This window comes from Dermacentor albipictus, chromosome 3 (genome assembly GCF_038994185.2).
Source record: "Dermacentor albipictus isolate Rhodes 1998 colony chromosome 3, USDA_Dalb.pri_finalv2, whole genome shotgun sequence".
Taxonomy (NCBI): Eukaryota; Metazoa; Arthropoda; class Arachnida; order Ixodida; family Ixodidae; genus Dermacentor; species Dermacentor albipictus.
Window position 1 is genome coordinate 189785019 of NC_091823.1, and position 13800 is coordinate 189798818.

The window sequence follows — 13800 nt, forward strand, 5'->3', positions numbered from 1 at the left end:
AAGATATCTTGATCAGAGGCCTGAACGTGGGCGGCGCTCAATTCAACAGAATGTAAGATGTCAGTTGTACCTGAGGAGACAGTTGTGTTTTTTATAAAATTGGTGATGGGTGTGCAGAAATGGATGAAAAATTTGATTGTAGAGCAATATGTGTGATGAATAAACACAAATTTTAAATTTAGTTTTGCAACGTCATGATAAAACGCTATTGGCACTACACCGGGCAAATTACCTGTTTGTTGAAATGCACTGATGATATCGTTTAATGTAGAGAAGCTAACTGTGCAGCGTCACTAGTGTTCCGTTTGCATGGCACTGACTCAGACAAGTGTACTGTAGAAGCAAAAAAATTAAATTCTGGGGTTTTACATGGCAAAAACACCATCTAATTATGAGGCACGCCATAGTGAAGAACTTCAGGCGAGTTTGGACCACATGAAGTTCTTTGATGTGCAACCACTGCGGGCATTTTGCATTTCGTCCCCATCGAAATGCAGCCAGGATTAGATTCCACGATCTCATGCTTAGCAGCGCAACAGCATAGCCACTAAGCTGCCATGGCAAGTGGAGAAGGAAAGTAACAAAAATTAATGGTTTCGATACGTAATTAGCACTTTACATCCACAGAGGTTTGTGAGTGGTGGCACTAGGTTAGTTCTAGTAGCAGCACATGAATATCCCAGAAAGTGGATGGAAAAACCTCTTTCCATTCCATCAAGTTATCATTTCTTTAATTCAGTTAGTAAGTACCAAGTAATTTCCCCCATGTTATCCTTGGTGTCTTTGCTTATTGGCTTCTTATAATATGATCAATAAATATCAGGCCCCTGGGTTAACCCCCTTGCTTCTCGTTCACACACACAAACATATATATATATATATATATATATATATATATATATATATATATATATATATATATATATATATATATATATATATATATATATATATATATATATATATGTACACGTGGAGGTTGTACACCACACAAAGACAAATGCCTAGCACTCCCCGCACAAGAATATTCTAAAGATGAGGATGCTCGCTTTTACATTGCCGAAACAACATTTTGCTTACCTTCTGACAAAAGTTTTTCGTTATTAAGGCGTGCAGCACCTTTTCACCAAATTATGCTATCATCCTTATGCTATTTTTAAAACTGAGAACATTAAAAAAGCTAAAATTCAGTTTACAAATTGATGCATTTACGTAATGTAGCGGATTGTAGCAATGAACCGCGGCGCGAGATGCGAGGAAAGACCACCATGTGTCGTTTATTGTGTTGTGCTGTTTCGCTGTGCCGATTCACCAAAGCTTCGATTACATTGATTCCCACAGTGCATCGAATTTGTACGAAGTTCTTAGTGTTCAAACAGGCAACTTTGATGTACTGATGCGCTCCCTGGAGGAAAAGTATAGAAACTAGGAATTCCACGATAAAGGAAATATTCTCTTAAGCCTATTGAATGAAACTTGATTCCAGTGGCATAGCCAGAAATTTATTTTGAGGGGGGGGGGGTCGTCAGTTTCCCTTTTTCTCGTTCCCACCCCTCCACACACACACACGCACACACACACATGAGCGAGAACAAGGGAAACCGAGGGACCTGATTCTTATTAGTCATACCATAAGAAACTGACAAAGACACCAAGGACTGCGCAGGAGAAATTACTTATATTTATGAGATTATTTAAAAAATAATAAATTAATGGAAATCAAAGTAGATGAAAAAACAAATGGTCGCAGGTCGGATACGAACCCACATCTTTGCATTACGCATGCAGTGGACAACGCAGTGGACGCGGTGTTATTGGCCCGTCAACTTTCTGGGATATTTATGTTTTACCACTGGACCTAACCCTGGCAGTAATGAACCAGAGGGCGGGCACTATTTTTCAAGCCGCCTATCACTCAATTGCGCTTTCGGCATTGTGGGCATGCTATATTATTCTAGATTTGAAAATACAGGAACGAAGCTTTGTGCTAGAACTTCAATAGTATAATATGATGCAAGTGTCACACACTTTCGGTGACCTGCTGTCTAACTTGTTTGAAGAGATGTTTGGAAGTATTGGAAGTAACTTGCAATCATGGTATTGTAGTCATCATACGACGCACATTGTTATTTGATCACACTCGGGAATTGATAAGGCTGACAGTCCGAAGCAGCACCTGCTTCCCGTTTAGAAGCCTTTGTGAAAATTAAGGCATCCGTAGTTCGCAGCAAAGCAAGGACCAGTAGCTCCGAGAGATCTGGAACCACCGTGTCTCCTGAAACCCATCTATTCTGAAAATTGCCGAGACGTTTATTCAGGATGGGCTCTCCACAGCAAGCAACACGTGTTAAGATGGGGTAGGTGAGCCTCAGCTACGTGACTGGCCACGGCCGTCTGGCGTTGAGTGATCGGGCAGTGAATAGACGCTCTTCCTATGTCCATAATTATTCGCCGACTTCGTTCTTGAGGCCTTTTATGCACATCCCCCCCTGTTGCTGACGCCAACACAGGAACGGGCAGCTAAGAGCTGCGCTCTAAAATGTTAACAAAAGGCACGCTGCACAGTGAAGTTGTTCGTGTTGGTGATGAGTGTGACTGATGGGGAAAGACGATTCCACTCAACGCTTGCACTATGGATGAAGGAATGATTCTTTAAGAGAGTGCTAACATGACGTTTCCAGTTTATTTTTTTTTCATTACCTAAATGGACGTCTTGCACTAGAAGCCCTTGGAAGAACACTGACAATTGAGCCTCAAAGGGCTCTACATAATTGTAAGAATTAGCTTTTCTACAAATTAGTTTCGGTTTCGTTTCTGATTAGGTGCACATCATGATGTCATGACGCAGATGGCAGTAATGTGGGAACAGTAATGTGGAACAGTAATGTGGGAGCAGACAACCAAACGCAGTAACTTTAGATGCGCGTTGATACCATGACAGCACAGCGGCACGAATATGCCTGGAACGTCCGTATAGTCACTAGGAAGCAGACCTCGAGCTACCCACCAGGAAGATGGCATTCTTCTGGTCATCTGTGGCGGGGGGCCGGCGGCGGCCGGAGGAGGAGGAGAAGAGTGCCACGTAGGCCAGCGTAGCCAGCACTGCGTACAGTGATAGCGTGGCTGCGTTCCGCGGGTCAGCCATGGAGCACACCAGTGGCACGCTGCCCATCGTCCAGTCGCAGCAGAGCGCGTGAGGAAACAGCAGCAACCACGTGTTCACTGCCGGCAGGTAGTGGAACGTCAGCTGTCGCACGGGGCTGGGTGCCACGGCCGCTGGGTTGTCGAACCTGCAGCAAGAGATATGCACCTGGTTGACCATTTCTACTCGCAACATGTGTGCCATCAGGGTCAAACGAAACGCGGAGCGCATGGCTGAAACCTCAAGTGCCCTACCGCCGGCCAGTTACCATGGTAGAGACAGGCGTACACATTTGGTTCGCGCACCGGGTGCGAGGATGATCGGCCTAACTGCGATTATATTGTTTCTGTTTTCGTAGATTTGAAAGCGAGAAAACGGAAAAAAAAACAGAAGGAACACAATCGTAGTATAATGAGCCTCTACTGTCAACCTTTGACACTGGATCCCAAATTTTTTATTGCCTTAATCTAGCAAACAATTATACTTGCACTTATATGTGCAGTTACACTTCGCATTACACGTTAGTCCATTTCAGTGATCGCACCGTGCATGGCTGGAAAAGTGTAAATGTGATTAAAGGTAATAAATAAGAGTAATCTGCAGTATTTGTCACTCAGGCATGTGACCTGGACCACCAATGACATAAACGTGAGTGAAGCTCTAGATGAATTTGGTGAAAGACAATGTCTTCCGAGGCAAGAATGAGGTGTATAAACCGCATCATTCATTGAGAGCCGCGCTGGAGTGACAACGCTTGATCCACCAGAGGTTGAATCGCCTTGTTTTTTTTAGTGCATTGCATAGCAGCACTCTCTGCAAGTTGCCACTGTTCAAAGTCCGCTTCCATCATCAATTTCTTTGGGTCTTTGGGCGGGGCATGGCAGTGGGAAGGTGCGATAGCGCCTGTCTCATTCCATGCCACTCCTCCAAATGCAGACGGCACTTGGTCATCGTATGAGGGGAGTAGGAAGAGCATCCCGTACCTTCGACATCTACCCGAATTTTGTTGCGAGAGCAACTATATGGACACTTTAGGCGCATTTCTGCCATCGTCGGCATCACCTTGGTGTTCTGCATCAAGTCCAAGTTCAATAACACCATGGCCGTGCAGTATGCTGCTGGTGCGAGTGAAAGCATGCGAGGGTGAGCCGAGGCTTGATCTCGCGTGCGCAAGGCGGAAGGTGGGGAGGGAGCATGCCGTCTTCCGCCACGGGCAAGGCAACGTGGGTGGGGGGTGGTATACACTGGCGGCGGCTGCGTATGAGACGACAGAGCGAAGCCACGCAGGCCCTAGCTTGAAAGTGATGTACAGGGTCTATGGGTGCACCAAGGGCTCATAGCTTCGTGTGCGCTTTGTTCTCACCGCTTAGTTCACGTTGAAACAAGAGGCAGCGTGAAGGTCAATTCGGTCGCTGCTGCTGTCGCTCTTCGTTACGCCGGCGTGTTGACAGCGAGTTTCCACTCATCGAGTGAGATGTGTTTCTGTTTGCCTGTGCGTGCATGACACAATGTTTGTTAGTTTAGTTAGTAATCGAATGTTTATATGAACTCATACGGCCGATAAAACTACTATCCTTACTTGGCATAGCTGTCTGCTAATTTGCTATTGCAATCGATGCTTCACCTTTTGGGCGAAACTGACCTTTTTTAGAGAACACTATCTCCGAGATCGACCCACGAGAGAGGCTTGAAGTTAGAAAGTCATAACCCTTATGAAAAAGTGGAGGCAATTCACCAAGGAAGAAATTGTCTTCAAAACAAGTAACACACAAGTAGCTGTAGCCTTCCAATAACCAAGTCAGCCCCTAAGTCTCATCCATCCAGATTTGCTGAGCCTAGCTTTTATACTTTTTTGTCAGCCCTTGGTGCCCGCTGTACAAGTACAAACAAAGGAAGGACACACTCCAGATTTCAAAGTATACAAAATAGCTAGTGCATGCATGCATGATGCAAGTAAAAATTAGAAGAAAGAAACTAACCTTGCCTTCTTGCTCTATATCTTGGTAAACGTTAGACATGTCGAATCAACTTAAACTCAATTGACTACTCACAAAAACAATTATTATTGGCACTGTTTGGTACAGTGCATCACAATGAAAATGACAGAAAACAGCAATTTCAACCTGAACAAAAATTTCCCACATTTAAGATTGCCAAGAAATAGTAACTGTAGAGGCGACAATTAATCCACACACACTGAAGTTTTCCTGCGTATTACTTATGGGGAGTCTGCACTGGAGTTTCGAGATGACATGCAGCACCCCCTTGCAGGCATCACGCGCTCATAGTTTAGTCACAGAAACAGAAGAAAATGTTCAGCGGCGTACAGTGGGGAATGTGCAAAATTCGCAAAAGAAGTTTGAAGGCCGTTGTTACTGCATGGTTAAGTGCCACAACTACAAAAGCGATAATATAGCCTTACCATATCCAATTATTTTTAGTGAAGTCTATGAGCCTGAGCGACGGCGACATTTGATTCAGGTAGGCACAATCACACGCCGTTTCAACTATTCTATACAGCTTTACCGGCAAAATATCCATGTGCATTTGCTTTTACTGAAACAGAAAACGGCAATGCTTCTAGTACAAAGATAAAGATATATGCATGTCATCAGTACAAAAATGTATACAACCGCTAAGAGTAATATTAGTATCAGCTGGTGTTTCCGGCGGTATGTGCATGGAGCATTTGACAGCACCTGGTGACAAATTGAAAATGAAGAAAGTGATAATGACACAATCTCATAGCTAACATGCACGGTGAACACTTCGTGTTTACTGCAGAAGCAGCGCATCGACGTTTCACAGGTGACGCTGGTTATACAGCTTCTATTCCTGGTAAGATAATGTCCACTAGAGTGGAGTGACGCATATTGTTGGTTATGTTTATTATTTTCACATACTGTCAATCCTTCATGGGATTATAACAGGAAGGGCAAGTACATATGGTAGTATTTGCGAACAAAGAATATAAATAGATTATATAATCATAAGTGTGTTATTGCAAAGGTTTTGGTTTCACTGAACAAAAGAAATACCGTATAATGCGGAATATAGGTCGAGGCGCGGAATATAGGTCGACCCCCTTACACTGAAGCAAAGAAGTGAACAGAAAAATTATAAGGCACAAAACTTCATTTTATTTAGTGGTGCCGCCAGACTCGTCACCTGCTCATTCGTTTGAGCTGTCTGAACTCTCGTCCGAAGACGACTGCTTTTCACTGGCTGCGTCCCGCAACATGTCATCCTCGGTGCCGTCCAAGGAGTTGCTAATGCAACACTTCTTGAATGCCCGTACCACCACATCGTCGGGCAGCGAGCGACAAGCCTGCGACACCCATGTGGCCACAGTGGCGAGAGGCGGCCTGCGCAGCCGGCCGGTTGGGGTCATCGGGTTGTCGCCGGCCATCCACTGATTATATTGTTCACGGGCACGGTCTTTAAAGGGCTTATTGAGCACGACCATAGAGAAAGAAATTCAACAAGAGGGGACACTCTTCAAAACCTGGCAACAGGAAACACGTCACGCCTAGTTTCAACAACATCCGTTAGTTGACGCAAGCATCAGAAAAAAAAGAATGTGAAATAAACTTCCAGACAACGTTTTATTTTTTTTTATTCCTTCACACTAAAAGTGAAAGAGTTTTGCATGTAAATGAACTTATACTTTGCAACTTTTTGTTGCGTTGCCTAGCAACAAGCTAGCGGCACGCCAGACACGCGTGCATACGTCATGCGCCAGACAAGCCGCAGGAGTGAGGGAGGCCGGTCGGGTAACACTGAACTTGGTGTCACACATTACTTCCCCCCCTTCCTTTGGCTTCTGCATTAGATTGGTGCGGCTCGCTATGTGCTTACGCGCACTATTTTGAGCGCAGATTGATGTGCGCCTGGTTTCTGCACTAGGCTTTTATACAAGGTTGACGACTGGGCGTGTTGGTATAACATATTGGAGGTTGGAATGCGCAACAGTTTGACGATACACACAGAAGAGACACACACCACAGAGCACTCTGTGGTGTGTGTCTCTTCTGTGTGTATCGTCAAACTGTTGCGCATTCCAACCTCCAATATGCCTTTATACAGTCGCTTTTTCGAGCGCAGATTGGTGTGCGTCTGGTTTGTGCACCGCGCTTTTATACGATCGCTTGTCGCTGCTTTCCTTTCCTCTGGCTTGATTCGGTGCGGCTTGGTGCAGGCGCACATACTTGGTGTGCGCCTGCTTTGTTGCGCTGGTCTTCGAACACATCGCTCGCTGCTCGCGCCTATATACAGTAAAAGCTCGTTAATTCGAACCGCAAGGGGAAGCCGCTTCAGTTCGAATTAACGAAAGTTCGAACTAACGAAAGTGAAGGAGAGCAACAGCACACTGCGATTTGGAAGCAGTAGGGCATGTCAGAAATTTGGTGTGTCAGAAAGTGGTGGCGTGTGCCGCGGGCACACGCCATCTTCAAGTCGAAGCTCTGGGTCCGACTGTGCCACACCACCGATGTCCACCGAAACGAACGTTAGCCGAGGCTTAACACCATCACAATGAATCGAGACGGCCGATACCTCCTAAGCTGAAAACAGAGGTGCACAACCGATGAAGACTGCCGAGACAAACACGCTGAACATGTGACGGTGGCGAAGGCCCTGATTCATTGGTTCTTGATAGGAAGCGCAGCTGCGACGTACTTGATTCGCTGTGTTTTGGCACTTGCCGTGCCATCTCCGCACAGCCTTAGCAGCTGTACAAGATTTGCAAAGCCTCCGAGATTCGCAACGGGCAAGAAGTCTCGGAGGTTACGTAGAACGGAGAGGCGGCAGCCGCCGCTGCCTTTTGTCCATGGAGTAAGATATTCAGGAGGTGAAACTCCGGTCAGCGCGGGCGACCAGATAAGGTCCCAATTTTTGTATGCGCCGACGGGGCCGTATACAGTGGCCGCACCGTGACGCGCGTCGTAGAAGCCGCAGCGAAAAAAAAATGCAGCGCCCGGGCAGGCGGCTCCGGCAATGCTCCGGCGCGCTCTAATTTCTTTCCAGGCCACCAGCACGATAACGGCTCCGCGGGCTTGTGACCTTTTCTGGTCGCCGCAAACAGCGGAGTTTCCACTCCTAAATATTTCTTCCTCTGTGCTTCTGGCTGACCCTGCGTCGGTTAGATTTTTTTTCCGATTTTGCCTTCTCTCGCCGTTCTCTCCGTTTCGGAGGCAATACAGCCTTGTGTGTAGGCAGTAGGCGCATTTTTCTGGCCGTGTGCCTGGCGAGCGTAGTTCGAATTATCCGTGAGGGAACCTTCTCGCGTTCGAATTAACAAACTTTTTTATACATAGACTTCTGTGGAGCTTGGCCGGACCAAATCGTACAGTTCGAATTATCCATAAATTCGAATTATTGAAGTTCGAATTAACGAGCTTTCACTGTATAAGGGAGTGCTGCGCCGCGGGCGTACCGTGTATGTAAGCACGCCAGAAAACTGTGTTTTCCATTACTTTGTCATGTACCTTACCACTGGGTAGCACCGAGCGATCGCTTCTAACAAACGCAGAAATGAGTCTTTGCAGCGCGTGTGGCCATTAATTGACTCCCACCATGTGAGGTGCGACTCCAGCAGCGGTGCAGTTACCCTGTAGCCGGCGGAGAAGAGGTGGCGCTTCAGTTTATTAACTTGCTATTTTTTGCGTGTGAACGCCCGTGATAGCTCGTGAGGTCGTGCAGGACTAGCTGCTGGCGTGACCCCCACTCAGTGGCCCCGAAGGATTGTGCAAATTGATGAATGCCTCCTTCGCGGCAAGCGAAAACACAATCGAGGCCCCCTGATGACGGGCGACAATGTTCCGCCGAGCCGGCAATTAAAATCACAGCGGCATTGCAGATCTTGGACCATGGGTATTCGGCATGACCTGCGTGACCACCGGGCAGCTCCGACTATTCAAGGTCGACAGTCGAGACGCGGCGACGCTAGGCCCCATTATTGCAGCCAACGTTGAACCGGGGACCACCATCCACATTGATGAATGGGCCGCATACAACTGCATCCCGAACTTCGGAGTGAGCCTCAATCTGCAATCGGAAACTAAACCACAGCATGAAGTTTGTGGACCCGATCACGGGCGTTCACACGCAAAAAATGGAAAGTTATTGGCATGCAGAAAGTGAAGCGCCACCTCCTCTCCGCCTGGAGTCGCACCTCACATGGCTGTGTTGGGTAGTCAATTATGGGCCACACGCGCTGCAGACTCATTTCTGCGTTTGTTAGAAGCGATCGCTCGGTGACCCAGTGTGAAGGTACATGACAAAGTAATGAAAAAAAATTACCGACGATTACGTTACTTCCTAATGCGAAATTTGAGCGCAGCAAATAAGCTGTTTCACCTTTTCGATAGATTGAGAAAGAAATCGAGCAACACATGTATGCGCTATCACAGAATTTTCTTTTTAATTTTTCACACGTATTCCTTTAACAAAGACTCTACTAACAGTTCTTGACAGTCATGAAGGAAGCTTAGTGGTCGGAGAAATAGACTGATATATGTTCGACTTGGTACACCAATGCTTGATTCTCAAAGACGAGATCTATACAAGTGCCTCACGAGGTTGTCACAGCCGTGGGACGCGTTACGAGCGAGAGGAACGGGATGTTCTCCCGCATAAGTGTTAGGAAATTGCTGTTTGTCTTTATGTCAACATTAAAGTCCCCCACTACTAACATCGGTGTGGATCGATGGACGGTTAATGCGAGTTGCAGGAAGTGCACGACGTCTTTCGTGAGTGCGGTAGCGGACTCACGAAAGCGGTACCAGTCGGTCGCTGCTAGCGCTGGGGGGATGAAAGGGGGGCGGAGCTGGTTACCAGGCCGACGATAACGCCGACGACGACGCGAAACCCAGGAACGGACGCCAAAGAGCCATTTGTGTAGCCAGCCCTCCTCCACAGTCTCTCCTCCTCCCTTCCATCATCCTCCCTCGCCCGGAGAGCCGACAGCGCGCATGCGCGGTGGCGGAGCAGCAGATTCGTCGGCGAGCTGGTTACGAGGCCGACGACAACGCCGACAACGCCGACGACGACGACGACGCGAAACCCAGGAACGGACGCCAAAGAGCTGCGCTCTAAAACAAAGCGCAGTGTTCTGACCCTTTGCTTTTGTATGAATGTTTCAGGGCATTGCTGCGCGCTTACGTACACGGTACGCCAGCGGCGCAGCGTTTCCTTATACATAAGCGCGAACAGCGAGCGATGTGTTCAAAGACCAGCGCAAGAAAGCAGGCGCACACCAAATGGGGCTCTTGCATTGCCCAGGGGGCGCTGCGAAAAAGGTGCTAAAAAGCGCCCTCTGTCCTAAAATGGGTCGTACCAAGCTCGGTCGTCTGCTTCGGAAAGCACGTTTACAATATGGACCCGCCACTTTCGGTTGTGTTGTATCACGGCCTGCAGCGGATAACCGGTGCCGAAGATTTTTTCAGCGGTGGCACGCTGCGTAAAGGTAAGAAATTATGCAGTGCCGAATACCTGTATGCCGTTCAAGAATTAAGCGGCGAAGTTTTAGCGCGGTGTCAATCGCAAGTGAAGCGAGTCGCGTACGAAGTGGAACTTCAGGTTAGGTTTGCACGCTGCTAGGTTCAGGCGCACAAACGCGAGGAAATGCTTGATATAAATGAACCCACAGCAGCGATAAGCAGACATCATGTGTACGGAACTGCTCGAGCACACGATCGTACGCGCCGCGAAGGCAGCGGTCTTTCAACATGCCGCGGAACGGCGGGCCTCCTGCAATCTTTGTTGACTGAATGCCGCTAAAGAAGTAGTTATGCCTGCGTTGTCGTAGCGGCCATCTGTCCCTTTTAGTAACTGGTAATAACTGATGCAATGCATATGAGCTCGCATGCGAAACGCGCTGCAGCGCGAGCTCGTGCGCTGCTCGCTTGACGTAGCTTTTAATGACAGCGCTCGAACATCGATCTGCTGTAATCAATACTACCTTGCTGCGCTGCCTCATCATGCTGTGTTGAGGTCAAGTATGAGCACATTTAACTCTCTTAACCTGTGCTGCTCGTAGTGGGGTAGTGAATTGTCACCGAATCAGCCCGGCCATTTGTGGTCATTTGCACACACCTGGCCACTTGACCACTTCGCATCGGTCGAATTGTTCATTGTCGCTGTGACCGGGTCTCGAATCGTGAATTACCAGCCATGCCTGCTGCTATGTCGGTGTGCTGTCGGGACTAAAGGTGCAAAAGACCGAAATTTAGAACGCAGATAATCAAGCAAGCTTCAAGACAGGCGAAGCAGTCAGCATGGCGTGAAGTTTCGCTTACTCAGCGCGACGAACTGCAGCTATGCAGCGCGCCCGACGCTCCACTTCGTGAGGCCTTGAAGGAAAACGGCAGAATCTGATGTTGGGATTCAGGCCTTCTTGTTCATGGCAGCTCACAAAGCAAAAGTAATGACGGTGACGCCTTCTCGAGGCTGGGCTAGGTCTCTCCGGATCGGCGTCACCGATTCCGTCTGCAGCATTACGTCCCTCGCAGCATTACGTCCCACGGCACACGGAGAGCCCGTTTTCGTAAAACTACAGGCTGCGGCGAGCTCGCAGCGTGGTCGGCATGGCCTGTGAGAAGTGATGAGCCTTTTCGCACTCGCAACAGGGCAGAAAAAAGTGCGGATCGACGCAAAACTCGGCCTAGAAACGTGCTTCGCCACAGCCAGGGCTCAATACGACCCAAGCTGGTACAACCCAGATGTCGTTTCCCGTGCCGCCAACAGGCGCTGCTAATATACCTCAAACTCCAGCGCAAGACGCCCATATGCACGCTGTAGGGGTTGAAGGACGGACTTCGGGATGAAAACCAAACTGGGAGATTTATTCTACATTATGTACAGGGAGGTGAGCGTCAAGTAACAGTCGTACTGACATTACGGGCCAGCAGCAACTCGGACGCTGCGGCCCGCGACAAGAAGTTCGAGAGAGGTGAATCAGGGAATCAGGGCATGTCCCAGCATGCTCAGGTCTCTCTGGAAGGCTTCTTATAAACCCTTCGAGCACTGTAAGTCACGTCATGTTTGACCAATGGGAGAGTCCGCTCCGATGACGCCACTTTCAGCCAATGGTAGGCGCCCGTGTCGCGGTGTCACACCTGGCGGCTCTCTGCGGTCTTGCCTCGCAGACTGGCAATGCACTTCTAACGAGGAGAAGGGGAGGGCTGCTCATGCTCCATTGTCCGAGGCCCACCTGCTAATCCCGGCAGCGCACGAACTTGTTGGCACGTGAACTTGTTGCCTTAAACTTGTTTGCTCGGCCGCTCCTCTGGAATGTGCTTTCCTGCTTCGGCATTCCTCAATTAGCTGTGCTGCGACTCGAAGTGGTTTGGGGAACTCAAAGTAATCGCAGGAAACAGCTCCATATCTAACAGCTCGTCCTCGCCCCGGTTGTTCTGAATGGCCGGTGAACTCAATTCGCTGGCCATGAGGAACGCTGAAAGAAGCTGCAGGGTACTGGGGTCGAGCCTCGTTTGACAACCCTTGGGATCCTGGGCCCTGGAGAACATACGTCAAACAAACCAAACAACACAGCGCTGCACCACGCGTAAGCGCAGGCTCTTCACCCCTGACTCGCCAGGCTATTACTGAGTCAAAATCAACCCTGATCTTTTATTTCCCCCAATTTAGACCAAACAGTTCCAACCACCCTTCCAAACAGCTATCCATTTCTCCTCGATTGCCGACAAGACCAGAGTACTATTGTTGTTGCAAAACAAAAGGGTCGTTGACGATGCAAACAACAAATGAAAACAGCCGAACATAACTTAAGTGGCCTAACTACACGAACAGCATGTTTCCAATCTATCGCAGTGGCGTACTTATCGCACGTATTGGTGCCACTGAACAATCTGGTCAACCTCACAAGTACGTAATCACAAGCGCACTAGCCTTGTGGTCACTAAACAAAACGCGTACTCGCGTTGTAGGCAAACTTTTCATTTACGCTTACTCACGTTTCTTCCCTGAAAGTCCTACAGGACACGTGACGTAAACGAACAATTAAACTCGCGGGACTTACACACTCCGCAGAACTCTTAAAATGATGCGTCTTCTACTAACTCTTTCCACGCACGTTCACTAAAGAAGTCAGAATACGCCTGCCCTCAACACACACTAGCAACCCAGTCATAAATCTGCTTCCTTCCGTCCACACAGGACACGCGCTAATGGAACTAAGAACGCCTCTCAGTGCAACTAATGCACTCACTGAAAATCTACGCGCTTAACCTTAGAAAATTCAAATCAACTTAAAAAGAAAGAATGTTAAATAACACACGAGCTTTACCATAGGTCTTTCGACGATAACCTTGACCTTCAGGTTACTCACACACACACAAAAAAAAGCCTATCTACTTATTAATGAGCATCTCGCGAGACTACATGTTTACATAAAAACGCGTCTTTCAAATCTCGAGCTTCTCGAACGAAAACATAAACAAAGCTCAAACCTTACACATTGAAAGAAATCCCAGTCTCAAATCGCGAAAACTTTCCGATGCTCAAAAATAAAACAAAACACTTCCTTTCTACGGAAGGGCTCCTGGCCTCCTTTTCCGAACGCTTATGTTTGACTCTTACTCTGAGCCGTCCCCGAGCTGGTCGCGGCTTGAAAACTGCTCTGGCGGCCGAGAGACAAC

The 13800-nt window shown here is 48.0% G+C and overlaps 1 protein-coding gene across 4 annotated transcripts in view; it reads right to left on the minus strand.

The window, feature by feature from the left end:
• Tmtc3 (Transmembrane O-mannosyltransferase targeting cadherins 3) overlaps window positions 1–13800 on the minus strand; it is a 921929-nt gene that overhangs the window by 187678 nt on the left and 720451 nt on the right. For all 4 annotated transcript variants that reach the window (XM_065440562.2, XM_065440560.2, XM_065440561.2 and 1 more), the window contains one exon: window positions 3008–3290. In XM_065440562.2, the coding sequence (XP_065296634.1) occupies window positions 3008–3290 (283 nt within the window). The remainder of the gene's footprint in view (window positions 1–3007; window positions 3291–13800) is intronic.